General features: G+C 44.9%; 3 protein-coding genes across 4 annotated transcripts; 2 read left to right on the top strand and 1 right to left on the bottom strand.

The window, feature by feature from the left end:
• Positions 1–217: 217 nt before the first annotated feature.
• LOC117865397 (probable pectinesterase/pectinesterase inhibitor 51) lies at positions 218–4686 on the bottom strand. Its single transcript, XM_072295099.1, has one exon. The coding sequence runs from the start codon at positions 4566–4568 to the stop codon at positions 3189–3191; it is 1380 nt and encodes a 459-aa protein (XP_072151200.1). The 5' UTR covers positions 4569–4686; the 3' UTR covers positions 218–3188.
• A 74-nt stretch (positions 4687–4760) lies between these two features.
• LOC117865399 (uncharacterized) lies at positions 4761–7368 on the top strand. Of its 2 annotated transcripts, none has more exons than XM_034749598.2 (5): positions 4761–5179; positions 5780–5853; positions 5934–6109; positions 6563–6671; positions 6813–7368. In XM_034749598.2, the coding sequence occupies exons 1-5, from the start codon at positions 4879–4881 to the stop codon at positions 7122–7124; spliced, it is 972 nt and encodes a 323-aa protein (XP_034605489.1). In that variant the 5' UTR covers positions 4761–4878; the 3' UTR covers positions 7125–7368. The 2 variants fall into 2 exon arrangements, with proteins under 2 accessions (XP_034605489.1, XP_034605490.1); XM_034749599.2 differs by having other exon boundaries at positions 4762–5176.
• A 460-nt stretch (positions 7369–7828) lies between these two features.
• On the top strand, positions 7829–8450 carry LOC117865400 (uncharacterized). The gene has a single exon (XM_034749600.2). It carries the CDS (start codon positions 7829–7831, stop codon positions 8261–8263), a length of 435 nt encoding a protein of 144 aa, XP_034605491.1. The 3' UTR covers positions 8264–8450.
• Positions 8451–19388: the final 10938 nt, after the last annotated feature.

The raw sequence follows: 19388 nt of genomic DNA, 5'->3' as shown, positions 1-19388 counted from the left end.
AGTAATCGTACCATAGTCATTCTAATATTTGGGTATATCTATATTTGTAGAGAGATCTATGATGACTGGATGCCAATTGTGCCACGGCATCAGAATCTCCAGATGACTGGAAGCTGGTGGCCAAATTGAAGTCGATGCAGAAGTCTATTAGCTGTTCCAAAATGAAGTCGAGCACACCTGGTCTACTCTTTGCCAAAATGCCCATATCACCTCAAAATTGTCAAAATGAGATTCTAGTAAATAATATGGACTTTTTTCCCCAAGCCAAAAGGGACATACACACAAATTATACATTGGCATAATCGCCATACTCTCATCTCTCGTAACTCTTTCCGTTAGAAATATATGTAACAAAAAGATTAATTAGTAAGCAAGTAGACTATATGAAAAATTAGAGCATCATGGAAATGATTGAAGCTCGAACAAAATGAAGTATGTACAACAATGATGCATAGCAAGAGAAATTTCTGAAAACTGTACACATATAACTCATAGTTCAACCCAACCTGAATCTGCAGGTAAAAATAAGGACATTGGTTACACCTCAAATCCAACTTTAACAGAACATGAAATCCATAAGAGGTTTTTTGCTTTTAATCAGGATGGCATGCTCCTCTGACCTTACGCAGCTTACAATAAATATCTTCTTTTATTCTGCAAAAGGGTGAAAATACACCTCTTGGCTGCATGGGGAGTAGAAATTGGATAAGAAACAAAAGTTTCAATCGGCAACAATGCAGTACATGAACATCAGAAGATGCCGCCAGAAATGCATATGAGATACAATTCAGTAATCAAGAATCTTATCTGTCAACAAACAAGGAAAGTAATGAAATAGCACGAAAATATGAATCATATTTATTCATATAAGGTACCATGTTTGTAGTTGCAAAAGGTACACAAAATGGGTTCATCTTCTTGTAGGAAACCCTTAATTCTTCGACCATGTCAATAAAAACCAGATCATGAGAAGCTAATTAGGAAAAAAAACAAACGTAGTTCGGGCATCGGGTACCTATTCATGGAAAAATAAGAGAAAACTTTCGTAATTCACCTGCTGAGCCATATAGTCGAACACCTTGTGTGTGTTTTGGCAGCTGGAATTCCATCTGCCCTCTGGATGCGTACGTGCACGAATGCGAGCTAGCAGATAGAATGGCATAGGCTCGTGCTAGGCTACGGGTCGCACGCCATGCCAGTCCATACCGGCGTGCTCGCCGCGTCGCTGCCCCACGCCATGGCCATGAAGGCGAGCTTCGACGGGAGGTGTGGGGGAGGGCGTTGCCGGCGGCTTGGGCTGGGCGGAGCTTGGCCTCGGCCGCGCGCGGGGGAGGGTGCTGCCGGCGCCTTGCGCTTGGCGGAGCTTGGCATTGACTGCGGGGAAGAGGGAGGGCGACAACATGGCGGAGGGCGAGCGCGGCAGGGCGACAACGTGGTGGAGGGCGAGCGCGCCAGGCAGGAGAACAGGAGAGCAAGTGCGGCGGGGGTGGGTGGGGAGCGCAGGCATGAGTGTCGCGCGCGGCTCAACGAACTCGCCGCCGAGGTCGCCCGGCAGCCTCGGGGGAGGGCGCCGTGGGGGCGTTCGGGACGGGGAGCGGCGTTCGGCCATGGCCCATGGCCGCAGGGGAGCAGGAGAGGGAGTTGGGACGGCGCGGCGGGCGGGGGAGCGCCGGCGCCCGTGGTGGGCTTGGACCTTGGTGAACGGCGGATACGGCGGGCAGCGCGGCGGTCGAAAGCAGGAAGGGGACTCGGTGAACGGCGGGTACGGCGGGCGAGTGTATTTGGGTGCGACGGGTACAGCGGGCGAGTAGAAACATTGCGCGTGAGAAAAAACGCCGGGTTTTTGCATTTTCTAACTCCCGATTTCTATGCATATGCACCCTATCCTCTTCCTCGAATGCATGATAGGTAGATTCGGTGTGAGGGGTACGGTGATCCCGATTCAAGTGAAAAAGGTTTTCAATTATTTTCAATTTTATAGTATAGATATTTGAATCCAACTATATAAAGTTTGCATTATAAAAATAAAAAATTAATAGTTAAATTATTGGTCAAAGATTGTAATGTTTGAATCTTGATATGTGTGTGCCTTATAAATAGAAACAGAGGGAGTAAACGATAAGGTTAGTAAATTGTAAATTGTTCTGTCTTTTCTAGATACATATCTTTTACTATGCATCTACATATTCTTTTTAGAAAATGAAAATACATCCGGCCTCTGCGATAAACATGCATCTACATACATATATATACATACATATATATATATTATGTCTAAATATATATACATACATATATATATATTATGTCTAAATATATAGTAAAACTTATGTATCTAGAAAGTCAAAGAGACTTGCAATTTGAAACGGGGGAGTATAATACTATACGCCTAACCGAAACAACCCCACAAAGTCATCGAGCCATTAAGCCTATGGGTACTACAAAATTTAATCGCATAAATATGATGGAGCTGAAGCAGAAGCTGCTGCTTTCTGTGGGTTCTTGTGGACTTGCTCATCCAGTCAAAACAATAAGTGCTGCTTAATGGTACGGTCCTAATCGTTGAAAGTTGTAGAACATCTCATTGACGTGTGTACCATTATAACTTAGAAGAAGATCGATCAGATAGCTTCTATTTTTTTAAATAACATTTGCTTCCAAAGACATGTGGAATTGCAGATAAATGGTAAATAACAAGTACATTGCTGCCTACAGGAGTTCTGAAGCAGATGAAATAAATGACCTTCCATTAGCCATTGAATTACCAAATATCAAAAAATATTTCTTGTTATCCTAGAAATGTTTTTATGAGTAATGGACCATCAGAAACTGGAAACAGTAAAAAAATCCAAAGACATCAGTAAGAAAGCAACAATGCAAAGGCAAGAGTAATTTACTAGCAGAAGTTCCGTCACATTCTGTAGCCAGCCTATTTTTCAGTCTTTAATCTATGGAAAGGGCAATGTAATTACATAATGGCAACTAAAGCTAAAAAAATGAAACTAAAACATGTATGCAAAAAGGTTCAGATGTAGGCAAATGGGTAAAACAAACCACATCCATTTGGATTTTCTACCAGGAAGGCAGGAAACACAGGTGCCTCCAGATTCTTAGAAGAATGGCAGAAGGTATTTACCATTCCAGAAAATTCAGTGCGCTGTTCAAGTGCTAAGAAGGATCTACAGTAGTTAGTAAGCGATCCATTGATGGCCCTGTATAAAGTTCTCCACTGAATAGAGTTTGACATGATGTTCTGGTGTCTGATTGCTCCACTCAACCCTTGCCGTGCGGTTTGCACCAGGTCCTCGACTATCAAACTCTCCATAATATAGTGTCCTGAATGCAAAATCCCCTCGCCAGGGAAGCCATCCCTCTGGCCTGATAACCGTCCCCAGATAACAGCTGACATACAATGTCCTGGCATACTCTTTCCATGGCCGCCCCAAATACAGTCTGTATGACTGTGGCTTTGTTCGGAACAATTCCAGAAACTCTTTGTTCCCATCCACGGTGCAGTTCTGAAACACAAACCCTGTCGTCTGCCCCGGATCAATCCGCCCATTCGCTGCCACCACATTTCGTGCAGTCTTCCGAACTCCCTCTGCCCGCGGCACAGTCTTAATCACACATTCCTCAAACACCGCTGCAGCATTCCCGAAAATAAAATCCACTGTCCCCATGATATGGCACCGGCGATACAACTGCCGCATCGTGCGAGCATACAGCGTATCCTGGTGCCCACGGAACTCTACATTCTCCAGCACTGACCGGTCACTGTCCGATCGGAACGCCACAGCCTGATGAGCTCCAGCACCCGCATTGTTCTCAAAGGTTATATCCCTCGCGCGGAAGCCATCACCAATCACGGCCACCGTCGCGGTGTCGAATGTTCCAAGCCCATCAATCCCCACGCTCCGTGATGCGGTGATCACAGTAGCCCCCCTGCCCTCCCCGACCAGCAAAATGTTGGTCTTCTCGTACGGAATCACGACATTTTCCTTGTATGTACCTGCAGCGACGGCGATGACGAAGTGCCCGGCGGTGTAGTTCGGCGCCGCGTCCACGGCGGCTTGCACGGTCGAGTATCTGCACGGCTTCGCCCCGGAATTCGACTTGCAGACCGTGGCGTCCGGGCGGATCCTCGCCGGGAATGCGGCGGCGGAGGAAGGCTTAGGCGCAGCGGTTAGGGTTCGCGGGGCAAGGGAATTGAGGAAGCGGGACGTGAGCGGGTGGGAGCGGAAGGCGGGGAGCGAGAGGAGGTGTGAGCAGTCGTACTGGCACTGGAGCGAGGCGGAGGCGAGGTGGAGCGCGGCGGGGACGTCGCCGGCCTCCAGCGAGGCCAGCGCGGTGCGGAGGCGGCGCAGGGAGAGGGCGAGGTGGTCGGCGCAGGGCCGCCCGTAGGCGGCCGGCGACGGGTGCGCCGCGACGGCCGCGCGCAGGAGCGAGGCGGGGCCCCCGGCGGGCGGCGCGGCCGGGAGGAGGACGAGCAGCGCGAGGAGGACGAGCGCGGCCGCCGCCGCCACGAGCGGGAGGAGCCGGCCGCGGCGGTGGTGGTGGCCCCGCGGCATCTGGCGGGAGCGCGCGTCGGAGCGGAGGCGGCGTCGCGACGCCGACGGGGACAGAGTCGCGCCGCTAGATTGCGCTCTGTTTTTCTCGAGGTGTCCTAGATTCGTCTCGTTTCCCTTTCTCCATTGGGAAAGCAGCGGCCGTGCTGGTGAAAGCGGAGTTTTTGAAAGGCGCTTTCGCTCCCTATTGGCGTACTTTTGATGAGCGAAAGGAGAAAGTGATAAGCTGCCATCGTTCGGACGCTTGGCGCGCGCCCACGACACGGTCGTTGGTTCTTCGTTCTTGCCTCTGTTGTTGTTGAGGTTAACCCCGATGGATTTGGTCGCCGGAGGAGTGCTGCACGGGCGCTTGCCTATCAGGGCACCGAGATTTCCTCCAGTGCTCCGCTCGTTGCCCGCTCCTACCGTGGCGGTCAGTGCCGCACGCCCATGCCCGCCAATCGTTCGTCGGAATGCGCCAGCGGTGGTGCCGTTCGCCAAGAAGAAGAGGAAGGGGTACAGAGACGACCCGCCGGATGAGGAGGCGGGGGCGGCGGAGGATTTCGTCGATGAATTGGAGGAGGACGAGGAGGTGGAGGAGGAAGAAGAGGATTTCGACGACGTCGATGAAGGTGGTAATGGTTTTCGTGAACTGGTGTGATATTTGTTTTTGCTCTGATGATGATTGGGAGGTTTCGGGTTCTGTATGCTTTGGGGCGAGGGGGGCTTTCGCAAGAGTCTGCATTTTGGATCTATTTCTTGGCTCACAATGTCTGCGATGCAATATGCAGACTCGTTCCCTTCGTTTCAGAGGAAATGGCTCGGATGCAGTTGCATTGCGTATTGTTGGCACCCACAATAACAGGCAAAATTTCTTGAGCGGATTTCATTGCTCATTTGTGTAGCCTGTCTACTTATCTAGGATTACATTTTCCCGGTTGCAAACAGTATGACGTGCAACAATACATCCTTGTTGCTAAAATGGGACTGGCTGATGCCTTACCTTCTAGAAAAATGTGAAACGAATGCCTTGGCTTTGGGTTATGCAATGATTCCCGTTTACAACGCTTGGATGTGTGCTCTAAAACTCTCCATGTTTCACCAACCACGATATTTGTCTGCTCATGTCTGCTGATGTATCCGCTCAGCTAGTAGTAGTAGTTTCAAATTATAAGCTCAACAAGCCAGTACTTTGTTATATCCAATAAAGTAATTCCATTCCCCAAATTGTGCAGATATAATGGATGAGGACGAGGACGACTATGACTTTGAAGATGATTTTGAGAGTGATGATGAACAGGATCTTTACGTAAGTTTACTCTGTTGAAATATACAGTTTCATTAGATAGTACTGACTAGTGACCTTGCATATGTGTTTATGTTCTGGAGGTTGGAGATGGAGGCGCTGGAGGTGGTATATCACTAGCTGGCACATGGTGGGACAAGGAAGCATTGGCTTTGGCAGAGCAGGTCTCAGCATCATTCGATGGCGACTTGAAAATCTATGCTTTTAAGACAGCTGCAAATTTAACCATCAGAGTACGCATTGAGAAGATGTCCACTAGGTATGTGTCAATTTGCAACTATATGCAGTAGCTTTCAGGGTTTGTCATGTTTATAGAGGCTTGGAGCCTGAAAGTGTTATAGATGTAGTGGGTTCACATATTTGATTCATAATATTTTTATGAGGAATTTCAGTCATTTGTTTGAAAAGTGAGTTTCCATAAATCAAGACTCAGGCCTTTATGTATTAAAAATATGCACACAGGGTATACTGCAAGATGCCATGTTTTGCTGTACTCAAATGTAGATACAGTCCATGTTCTTTTCTTTCCATCAAAAGGCAGTGAACTAACTATGGAAGTTAGAGCATGGACTATAACACTTAAGCATGGTACTCACTCACAACAGCATAAGAACATATTAATTGCCATTTGAAGATAACCTTCAGGTCAAAGTTTCCTTCAGTGGACATGATTTATTATGTGATAGCTCTCATCAAGTGCTTCATAATATAGGTATGGTTCTCCAACAATAGACGACATTGAAGCATACACAATCGCATACCGTGCAAAGTTGGACGATGCAGAGTCAGCAGGAAAAATACCACAGAACATATCCTTGGAGGTATTTTCCAGTCTGTATAGAGTACACAACTACACATAAATTTCTACTCTTTTAAAGAAACGAACAGCAATAGTTCAATAAGATTTGCCATATCTGTACTTGGTTTAAGACAACTATACTTTTGGTTTAATCACTATGAAGGTGTCATCCCCTGGTGTGGAGAGAGTTGTTCGTGTCCCTGAAGAGCTCGAACGCTTCAAAGAACGGACAATGTACGTCAGATATACTACAACAAGCGATGAGGCAGCAGCCACACCTCAGGAAGGTGATGGCGTGCTGAGGCTAATTTCATATGACATGGAGCTGCGAGAGTGCACCTGGGGCATAGCTGACGTGAAGATAAACCGGCAGCAGGCCGGCAAGGGCAGGCCCCTGAGCAAGAAGCAGAGGGAATGGCAGCTGCAGACGCCATTCGAGTCCCTGAAGCTGGTCAGGCTGTACTCTGAATGTTGAGATGCCGGTTTTCTGAGAAAATTTTCAGTGTCCATTTGCCCGTAGTCCTTCAGTTTGTCCAGTCTTGCTGAATTCTGATAGGTCACAATCAATGATGAGATAAGCGTTTCTACTGCTAGCAGATAACACCAGAGGTTTAGCCGTTTAGCTCGCAAAAGAGAATGTTCGTTGCCTCGTTCTTGACAGTAACACATGCACTTGATTCATTGCTTATCTTCTCCTAGATATCTGCCTAATTTACTAATCTCCTGTCAACGAGCGACAATGTATTGCTTCATTGCTTGTCCTAACTCCTACCTGATGAATGGTGTGAAACCTCGTCATCTCTCGATGAACCACTGAACCAAGCTGTTAATTAGCCTTGTATGATACCACTGTTAAGCCACAAGTTGTATCTACTCTAGTGTACTCCACAGTTTTAACTAGCACAACTGCACTCTAAAATGGGCTCATGTCATCATGGAGCAGCATCTACCCTGATGCAATTAGCTGTTCGTTGCATTGCACATGTGTGCATGCATGCATCCTAGTTGGACCAAGCCCAATGTGAGGCAGATAACGACTAGCTCTCTCTCCCTATAAAAGAGGCCCAAAGCTGCATTGCTCTCTGTCTCATCTGCCATCTTAAACCTTCACAGAAAATATATCAGTGTGAATTTCAAGAACAGAACGATCCTCTTGCTCGGCTTACACAGAACTCTGATATGGCAGGACCACCGTACGTGACTCCTCCGCCGCCGCCGCCACCGCCACCGGCTCCGTCGCCGACGACGCACGTCACGGTCATCGTCATCATCGTCCCGATCGTCGGCGTGATATGCCTCGGGCTGCTGGCGGCCCTACTGTTCATCCTCTGCATCAGGCGCCGGCGCCGGCGCCGGTGCCCGGACGTGGAGGAGGAGGCGAAGGTGGAGGACGTGGAGGTGAAGGTCACGGAGCACGTGCGCATCGTGGAGGGGGTCGTCGGCGAGGCCGGCAAGGTCGAGGCGTACAAGGCCGGCGGCTGTGGAGAAGGCGGCGGCGTCGTGGAGGGGGCCGGGGCGGTGGCGGTGGCGGGCGGGATCGTCGTCAAGGACGACGTCAAGGTGGAGGAGCACATCGTCAGGTTCACCGAGGCGTCGAAGCGGGAGCAAGAGTGATCTCATGAATGGTTGACCTTGGCCGTGTGCATGTCAAGTGTCGTGTACATGTGTGTGTGTGATGTGCATTTGGTATTTCTATCCATGTTATATTCCGTTGTAATTGGGTCAAATTAGTTGCCATTCCATATTCTTGGGTTCAAAAGTTAATTGTGTACTTCCCTTGAATGAATTTAACTTGGGCTCAGCCGTACTTGTATCACTCATTGCTAGATTTTCTACATTTCTTGAGTATTTATTTTGCTCATGCCCGATGATAATTGTTCTTCTTTAGAACTTTTTTCCAAATACCTGATGTTTTTAAAGTATAATTATTGAGCCATTATCCGAGGTTATTTAGTAAGTGGCCGGTGTTTTTTTTGTCAGGAAATGTTAGTTGGGATTTTTTTTTTGGTTAATCTATTTTCACCCTTAAGGATTGCCCAAACTAAGCTACAGAATAATCAGGCACTTGAGAAAAAAAATAAAAAAGCAATAATATCCATTTGAGAAAAAGCTCATGTATAAAATGTTAAATATGTTGTTGTCCACTGGCAGTACCCTCTTCAAACATTTGAATTTTGTAACCCGTCTAGGAGTGGGTTTTTTCCTTTTTGACGAAAGAAATGGATTTGTTTTCTATGAAATTTATTGAATAATTTCTAGTATATTCAAACATAATAACTTACCGAATGTTTTTTAAGTCTTGTTAAGCCATTATCCGAGGTTATTTAGTAAGTGGCTGGCGAATTTTTTGTTGGGAAATACCAGTTTTTATTTTTGGTTAATCTGTTTCCACCCTCAAGGATTCTCCAAAATAAGCTCAACCTCGTGCACTTGAGAAAAAAATATAAAAACAATATACCCCCTGTCCATTTGAAAAAAAAAAGTGCCCGTGAAATGTTAAATATCACTAGTAGAGAACTCACCTTCCATGCGCTTTTAAAGTTGGTCCGGGACAAAAGGTTCACCAACCGGGACTAAAGCTCGGTCACTGGCGGGCTCACCAACCCGAACCTTTTATCCCGGTTGCAAAGGCTAGTGGAAAAAAAAAAAGGCCCTGAGAGGCCTTTTATCCCAGTTTGAAACACCAACCGGGATAAAAGACCCCCCTTTTATCCCTGTTTGTAATACCAATCGGGATAAAAGGGGATCTTTTATCCCGGTTAGTATTTCAAATCGGAATAAAAGGGTCCCCAATGGGGTGGTTGAAAGAGGACTAAATCCCTCGAACCCTTTTATCCCGGTTTGTAATACCAACCAGGATAAAAGGGGGTCTTTTATCCCGGTTGGTGTTTCCAATCGGGATAAAAGGGTCCCCACGAGTTAATACAAAACGATTGTATCTCCTATATAGTTAGATGTGCTATGTAGGTGGGATGGCAAGGAAGCTACGCGCGAGGCTGGAGGTTGTGGGTTTGAATTCCACGCAGCGCGCACGCGCATATTTCACGTGAAAAATCGTGTGACTTGCTGCGTGCGCGTGTGGGGGGGCCTCCCGGGATTTTTTTTTTTTGCAGCGCCTGGCGTGGTGAACCGGGATAAAAGGGGGTCTTTAGTCCCGGTTGAGTAACCCGGGATAAAAGACCCATATTTTGTCTTGATTGGTTTATCCCGGATGGATTTTCGGGAGATTTGCACCCTACCAACCGGGACTAATACCGAGTTCTCTACCAGTGTACGCTGTAGTGCACCTTCTTTGAACGTCTGAATTTGTATCCCGTGTAGGAGTGGATTTGTTTTCTTTTTTGACGAAAGAAATGGATCTGTTTTCCATGAACTTGTTTGCTCATACAAGTCTCCGTTGCTACTAATGGTTCACAAACTATACATACACTCCCTTTTGTCTGTAAATGTATATGATTCTCTCCGCGTCAAATTATGTCCAATATATATGTAACATTTGTAAATCAGTGGCGGATGCAGGTCAGCTACTAGAGGGGCTCATCTACCCCATCCTTCCTCCTCTTCTTCCTCTCTCTTTTCTTCTTCCTCTCCTCAATCTATGGCCAAAAAATGTTGCGGGCTCAGGGGTATCCATGGTGTGTGACCTGGTGGTGGTGTGGGGGGTGGCTAGAGCCCCCCTGTGTATATATCCTCCCCTGTTGTAAATGTATAAATGTTGTGGATGGTTGCTTCCGAAAAAATCCCTTCAAAATAAATGTACTTTGTGGAATGCAATATGTAACTTATTTGATCAACTCTTTTTATAAAAATGATTAATAGAAAGAAAGCGCAAAACCCGATAGGTTTAAGTGGATGCTAAGTAGGACGCCATACGCATTTGCATGAACTAGCTCGTAATTTGAATGAATTTCTATTCATGTCCTCAACACAAGTCCTTGAAACCTAACAAAACATGAGCCTAGCCGGCGGCTAATCATAAAATCAAATTGACCGAAGCATTATCAATAACATTAACTTGCTATCAGCTACGCCATGCAATGTACACTTCCATTTCATGGATGATTGGCTCTGGAGGTTCTCTCTTATTATTCCTCCGATCCCGTCGTCTCCGCACATTTCAGATGTGAATGCATGCATTGTGTATGACCGAGTAGCTGGAGCCTATTATTACCTAGCTTAATGAACTTATCTGTCAAATATACCTCTCCGTTCTTGTTTTTGTCATTATTCAAGGTGTCAATACTACTTTATATACTGACAAAATCAAACTTCAATGAAATATACGAACTAAAAAAGATAAGAGAGAAGAGTACAGTACACGTAGCACTTTATCTAAGGACCTGGACTTGGTATTTTCATATCGTATATATATTTTGTCAACCATGTGCAAGTGGGAAGCTTGGTGCTAACTGAACAACGTTTATCCAATCTGAAGTAGTAGTACGAGAAGAACAGATTGCATTGGTTACTATCTGAATTAAGCTTATGCGACGTAATATAACCTATGGTTAGTAATACATCAACGTGGCGCATTCTTCAATTGGCAACTGGGGGCTCAGCATAGCAACATATATTTCCTGAAATATCAGAAAATGACCATGTTGCGATTGTGTGTAGCTGCCTCATCATTAGCTATCAAACATATACATAGTCACTGGCCACATGATACAGTTAAAAGTTTGCGCTCGCCCTTGATAGTCTTCCATGTCTTTGATTAACTGGTCATCGCATGCATGTTCAGCCGTTCTTGTGTGTTAATCTTCACGCAACACAAAGTTGACCCCAGCATACTTATGCATAACTCATGATAGTTAAACTCAAGTGTGCTCACAATATTCATCGAATTAGTAGGCGTTGTAGCTTTTATACACACGTTCTTTGTGGTTCATCGATCGACCTCATTGTTATGTTAATTGTGCATAACACAAGACCAAGCATACATGCATGCAGTGCGTGATCGCACGCTGTATTCTTCAGCTAGTCTCTGTATATAGAACATGCGAAGAATTAGCGTAGAGCCACCTCACGCGCATGTACCAAGCAGTTGCACGGTTACTTTTTGTTTCACCTTGTGTGTTTGTGCATCTAACTTACACAATAATCTTTGAACAAAAAAAACCTTACATAATAATCTTGTTGACTGATATATTTAAGGTTGTGCAAAGGTATAACTGGCTGTTTGGATCATATCTAAACTGGTAGTTGCTTGTACAACGCTAATCGATGTACTACTTATAATGAACTCCTTGCACATGACATCACTCACTAGTTAATGGTCCAATCAACTGATAACAATGGACTAAAATCTAAGGAGGCGTTTGGTTGGGGCTCAGGTAACGCAAAGGGAAACGTAATCAGATCATAGCTGGTTTTGTGGTGTAATCACTGATTACGTCCTTTGTTTGGTTTGATGCGATAATGGTAATGGATTACGTTACAGCTGTTTGGTTCACTGCTCAGGTATCACAAGGTAGTTTGCAAATTTACTCCTCTAACTGATAGCTAGCTCAATGCTCAACCCACAGAGAGCAAGCTCATCCGATTTTCCGCAACTACTGAACATCAACATGGAACAGATTGAACTACAACCATCCAGGAGCAGTTCGAACCATGTTCAAACGGCAGATAGTTCAAAGTTCATCCAAGCAAAATAAAAGTTCAACATCCAGATTACATAACAGGTTCAACATCCAGGCTAAATAGAAGTTCAACATCCAAGCTAAATAATTGACTGACTCCCTATGGACTTGTTGTTCACCTCCATCTCACACATTGTGCAGTAGATGACTCCCTATGGACTCGTTGTTCACCTCCATCTCACACATGGTTCAACAACAAGCCTACATGACTTGTTGTTCAGCAAAAGACACATTGTGCAGTAGATGACTCCCTATGGACTTGTTGTTCACCTCCATCTCACACAGGATAGTTTAATCATATAGACTCGAAAAGATGCAAGCTCCCTATCTTGATTCACCTTCGATCCTATTCCTTCTCTCTTCCTCTTCAAAAGAAAAAACAGAACAAGTAATGAGCTGTCAAATTTATTTATAGAAAGAAAAATAGACAATGATTTGACAAAGATTTGCTGCACAATAGATAAGGAATCCACATATCCAATTAAAGAACATAATTGATTTGCTGCACAAATTCTAGGAAAACAAGCATATGATGTATGGCAGTAAATAAACACAAATTCTAAAAATTAGTTACACAAATTCTTTCTTGGTTCAGGATGAGCGCCTGCACAGTTTTTCTGAGATCCTTTATAAGCTTTACAAATGGCTTCATTAATATAGGATGGCCACTTGGTACTTTCAGCCAGATGAGTCTCAAGCACTGAACAATATCCATTCTTAAAGCCTCCCTCACCCTTCCACCTTGGGTCCAAAGATATCTCATACAAGGCTTTAACCAATTCATCATCCTCGGCAACAGTCCACTTCCTTTTATTCTTTCTCCTGCCACGGATTGTTGTTGCTATAAATCCATAGCTGCACAAAATGATAACATGTTAGAAGGGATTGTAAAACAAATCTAAAAGTAAACAGAAAACAAAACAGAAGCTTTAAACTAAGTAAACAGAAACAAAAAAGCAAACCTTAATGAGAAACAGAAGCCCTATAATTATTATAAAGCCCTTGAGCGAGAACATCTCGATAATTAGTCCACTCATTAGATGTCGACACACACGTGATAAATTCTGGTTCACTCATTTCCCCCTCTGTAATTTCCCCTGATGATTCCCCTAATGAGTCATCCTCCTCCATTTCCATTGGATCAATAGACATTCTTTGCAAAATTAAATTGTGCAAAAGGACGCAAGCCATTATTATTCGGCATTGAGTCTTTATAGGAAAATACGATGGTGATCTCAAAATTCCCCATCGACCCTTAAGCCTTCCAAAACACCTCTCAATGATATTTCTTGCTCTAGCATACCTCATATTAAAATATTCCTCCGCACTGTGTGGTGGATTTTGTGCAGTCCAACCACCCAAGTGATACCTTTGACCTGGGTATGGAGCTAGAAATCCATTTGCATTTGCATAACCAGCATCAACAAGGTAGTAACACCCTTGAAGAACACGCAACCCATTTGGCCTTGAAATAGCATCTCGAAGCACACGCCCATCATGTGCTGAGCCCTCCCATCCAGGCAATATATATATGAATTGCATGTCAGGAGCACAAACACCGAGAACATTTGTCACAATGTCTCCTTTTCTTGACCTATATCTTCCTTTAAGCCTAGTTGGAACTGTTACCTTGATATGAGTTCCATCTAAAGCGCCCAAACAATTCTAGAAACAAAAGACACAACAAATAAAAGAATGTTACAAAACTACTTCTTTAATTGGGATTTTTTCTTAAAACTAAAAACTATTTGATAAGTCATTTACCTTAAAATATTTCCATTTACCATCCGTGCTATTCTCTGGTATAGGTTCAGGGGCCTTAAGTAGTAAGTGGTGCAACTTTAAAACAGCTACAAGACATAAGTTGAACTATCTACTAACTGTCTAACCACTTCGAAAGAAAAATTCTTTTATTGTTGAATTCTTCAAATGATGGGATAGTGTGTATAGGAATTGAGCCACTATCTCCTCTAGAGACATATTCCGTGTTGCTTTCAACCCGCCAACATCACTAAGCATTTCACACAAAGTGTAAAATATTCTCCTGTCCATCCGAAGCTGGCTGATACAAGCAGCATCACTATTGCGAATAAGGTTGCTCAACCGCACATTCCTTTGTTCTATATTTTTTATCCTTTGTTCAATTTTAAACATCTCCTTTTATATGCCATTGCAAGGAGTGACCACATATAGTAGTAAATAACAATGATGGAAGTCATCATATTTCTAAGGGCCATGTTCCTTCTTCGGGTTCTTGTGGATAAAGGAAGGCGAGCCATATTGCTGTACACAACAAAAAATGCAAGTAAACAAACAGAGCATCCAAAATAAAATTCTCTTTTATGCAGCCAACAAGCATAACAAATTCTAGCAACACACATCCTGTTCTACTACCGCATATCCAATTCAAAAACATAATTGATTTGTGGCTTTGTTATAAGTACAAATTTAAACCTAATTGATACACAAGCCAATGGAAGGTGAGTTCTCAGTTTCAATGTTGTGGATGGGGCAGCACTGATGCAATATAGCTGAAATGATGCAAGTATGCAACACATGGTATTGCCATGTAACAAGCGGTCATCAAACAGAAACATAATCATGTCAAACAATCCATGTATGCACTTTCATGATAACATTAATTCAAGTAACAAGAATTAAAAGTTAATTATTTAGGAATAGGTCAAGCTGTTCCCTTTCTACTTTCCACCTCTATGATGCAAGCATCCAAAAAGACAGATCAAGAACCAACATGATAAAACATGCTACTAAGTGCCATCAAATAATTCAGGACAAACATTCAGACATCTTGTTTAAGTATCAATTGAACTCTCTAAAATATTTTGAAATTTAGTTTAAATTCCTGGTCAAACAAAGGCTAATTAGTCTAATTTTCCTGGTGCTAAATACTCAAACCGGTCAGTTTTCCTGGTGCTAATTAGTCTAATTGGTCCTTAAACCGGCCAATGCATTGTTAAGCGGATCTGTAAGAACTACTACAAGCCATTGCAAATATGTACATCTTCATGTCACATGAATGCTGTGAGAACAATCAACTGGGGCTGAAATCTACTTTCAGCTATACCTGCAAACAATTAGGACCATTTAAGGACCGATTGAGTGGGTTCCCAAGTTTAAAGCTGAGTAATAGAACAGTAATATTTGAGCTTGCTGGCAATGTATACAGGAAATCTGCATTCATGTTCTCTCTCTTTTTTGCAAACTGGCAAGGCTGTTTTGAACAGTCCTACAAACAATCTTTCTAAGCAACATAGAGGGAATGAGTTTGGCATAAACAAGTTATGCCAGTTTTATTTAGTTGGTGAATCAGTAAGAAATAGAATAGCACAAAGAGTTTGTCCAAAAAAACTCTTTTCCTTTATCCATTTACTGATATTTGACCAAATAAACAAATGAATGCCAGTCACAAGCTTATGTAGAACAATAGAACTAAACTACACTTCCGTTGCCTAAGAAAAGGCCGTCACCCGTCGGATGTATATTTTATCCTCCATATCATAAGTTCACAATACAAATGTTATTCAACCTAAAAAATAGCATGGCGTTTTACATGCATAACCCAAGCCCACACTGCTCAAGGAGAGTAACTGAACAAAGGATTAACTGCTAAAAATCGAACGTGCGAAACAAGTATTCCTGTATTGACATGATATTCTTTCTCTTAAAACCAATCTGGACTATCTCGTGTCAAAATAACAAATTAGAGGATCTTGCAAGTCACAACAGGTCAGACCATGGCATAACTGCCTAGAGATGACAAAGTTTGCATCTGGAAAGAGAAGTTGTGTCAAGAAAGCCCGAGATAAATCGAGGAGGACCTGTGTCAAGAAGAGGCGCAAATCCTTCTCTTCCCCTTGCAGTTCCTGCAGATCCTTCTCTTCCCCTTGCAGTTCCTTCTCTTCCCCCTGCAAATCCTTCGGTTTTCCTCGTTCTCCTCCACTGCTTTGCAAAGGAACGGATCTAGGGTTAGAAGAGAAGAGGATTTGAGAGAAGGAGATGGGAAAGGGAGGAAGCGCCTTCGTACCGGTGACGAGGGGAGCAGCTGCCGGCGACGTTCGGGAGACGGAGGACAGGCAACGACGGCGCACTTCTCCCCTGCGCGAGATGGGGACGATGGCAGTATTGACGAGACGGGAGATGGGAGATGGATGTCGGGGGAGACAGGGGAGCTGAGGGGGAGCAGTATCGACGGGATACCGGGGAGGGAGGCCCGTAATCGGGTGGAAACTGCCTGGTATCCGATTGCGGATAATTGGATTGCAGAGGAGGTTGAAACAAATGGGTGTATGGGTATCGCTTAACAACCGTAATCCGTTTACCTTACATTTTCGCGAACCAAACGCCTTCTAAATGCTTGTCCACTTCAGCTGTTTTGTTATTCCTTCTTGCAAGATGCCCCCTTCGAGCTCACCAAACCCTAGAGCATATATATCTTGTTGGCCCTCCTTCTTCTTTGCTCTGATGTGCTACAAGCAAAAACATTGGTTTGGTACCATATCTTAGCAAGATTTTCCATGGCCCCAACTTCACTTTGGCGAATCGAGCCGCCGCCGCCACCACCACCGCACGCGTATCCCCCTACTCCACCCTACATACCACCGTCGTATCCTCCGAAAGTTTCGCCACCGTACCACCCGCCGGTGCCATCTCCTAATCCTCCAGCTCCTCACCCGGACCCGCATACACCATACTCGCCGCCGGCGCCGTGTCCTGAGGCTCCAACTCCCCACCCGGAGCCGCCCACACCATACTCGCCGGAACCGTCTCCTCCGGTAATGCCGCCGCCGATGACGACGGCGAGGAACGTCGTGATCATAGCGGTGGTGGTCCCGATCGCGGGGCTGCTCCTCCTCGGCCTGCTAGCGGCGCTGCTCCTGCTGGCGCGGCGGAGGCGGAGGGCGGAGGGAGCAGCCGTGGTGGAGGAGGACGTGGACGTGGTGGAGGAGGAGCACGTGCGCGTGCAGGAGCACATCGTGCCCGACCCGTCGGGGCAGTTCCTCAAGGTGATCGACATCGAGGACGAGGTCGACGTGAAGGAGCACATCATCAGGCACGAGATTGACGACGAGGCTGTGGACAAGTGACGCGTCGTAGCAACTAGCTGACGCGTGCATGAAGGGCACGGAGTGAAATTAGGTTGCGCGCGGGTCCATGGAGTGTGCTTGTTCGGTTTAAGATTGCAGTTGTGTGTGATTAATTTCGTGCGTACTTTGATCGGTGATAACGTAATTATATATAATCTAGTTAGGCCTCCTTATGGATGGGCTGGCTGTTTAGCATGTGTAATTGATGATATCATCACAGTTCAATAGAAAAACTTCCTTTATCTTAAAAAAAATACTCCGTAGATGTCAGTAATCATCATGATGCGTTCACCTTAACTGGTTTGTCGCATAGTATGTTATGTTCCCTGCACTTGGTTGAAAAGCTTAGGCGGAGTGGGTTTACCACGTTTGAATTCCACATGTAAAACTCAAAGTTCTAAAACTTGCAAGCTCCTAAATCACCAAGATGCCGAGTAGATTTTAAGATTGGCAAAATCACCAAGATGCCTCATTGTCACCTGCTTCTAAAATAATACAGTACTACTTAGCCAGACAAGATGTGTAGGTTCCACCACAATAGGCTAACTCTCAGCTCACGGAGCATGCCAATTCTGGTTGCTTCTTTTATCAGCCTTCACCATACTTTACCGTGCGCATCTCAATTCGATTGTTCGTCTCACTTTATTATTATATCATATTTACCGCTGTTTTATGTATTTAATTAATTGGCCAAATTTCTTCCATAACAATCCAATGCAAGGTGTTTGCTCCTGTGGCACTATTTTTTCATGGATTACTCTCGTAGCATCAGATTTGATTGGCACCCCACACCTCCTCCATCTAGCACTGCCATGGATGATGGATCACCACCACCAGGCCTCCGCTGATGTTGATCTAGTTGGGCCTCCTTTCGGATGGGCTGCCCACAACGGGCCGCGATATTTGTTCTTCGATTCCTAGCCCACATCTAGAAGCATTTGCTTTACCAAGATTTCGTAGCTATCAGTTGAACAATTTATTAGCAGGATCGAATCACGCCGTATATATCTATCTCCCAAAAAAGAGGATCACATGAGAAACAACCCCCGGTCGAACCCCTTCTCCCCCACAGCAAAACTCACCGGCCATGTCCTTTTGGGTCTACCCCATAGTGGTGGGTCCGAAGGCGACCCCTTATCCTGGGTCACCTCTGCTAGCGCCGCCACCGCAGCGGGCCCACCTCCATCACCGTCGGCTAGCGCCATCTTCTTCTTAGTGTTGATGTACATTTGCGTGGCGCTGATGCTTGTCGGCGTGGTCGTGATGCCAATAGCGGAGGCGTGGGATGACCGGTGGCGGAGGAGAGAAGGAGCTGCAATGTCGTGGGCGAAGGCGGCGGTGTAGTGTAGGAGTAGCGGAGGCGGCGGTACAGTGTAGGAGTAGGAGACGACATGCCGACGGGGCCGCGTGCTCGTGCAGGCGATGCGATGCCCACGCACATGCGGCGTGTGTGCAGTTCGAGATTATTCGGTTCTTCTAATGTGGACATTTTGTAATCGCGATATGCAACCTTTGAATTGGTTGCCATGTTCAAGTTCAACTGCTACTTTCCTTTATTATCAAAGAAACTGCTACTTCCCTCAACCTTTATGTAATTTCTTCTCTTTCTTCTATGCTTTCATCAGCCCCCGAGGTATATTTGGAGTTAGAGTATTCCTAAGGAATTTACTACTGATTTGAATGTCCTAAGAGCTCGTTTGGCAGGGTTGTGGCTACGGCTGAAATGGCTCCCGCTGTGGCTCTTCTGTTGGAGCAGCTTCTCTGATGGAGCTGAAGCCGTTTCTGGAAAGTGTTTGGGAAAACAAGATCTCCTGTTTTTTTAGAATGGATGTAAGAGATCAAATGTCCTATATGCCTTTGGTTGTGTGACTTGGTTATATATGTAATTTTATGTGTCCTCTATTATAATCTGATTTCATATAAAATGGAAAAAATTATTAATGGAAATGTAGATTAACAATAATTAGTGACTCCTCATAAGTAGCAAATGACACC

Source organism: Setaria viridis, chromosome 7, assembly GCF_005286985.2.
Source record: "Setaria viridis chromosome 7, Setaria_viridis_v4.0, whole genome shotgun sequence".
NCBI classification, from domain to species: domain Eukaryota; kingdom Viridiplantae; phylum Streptophyta; class Magnoliopsida; order Poales; family Poaceae; genus Setaria; species Setaria viridis.
Note: the sequence above shows the minus strand (reverse complement) of the source record. Positions and strands in the feature narration are given on the sequence as shown.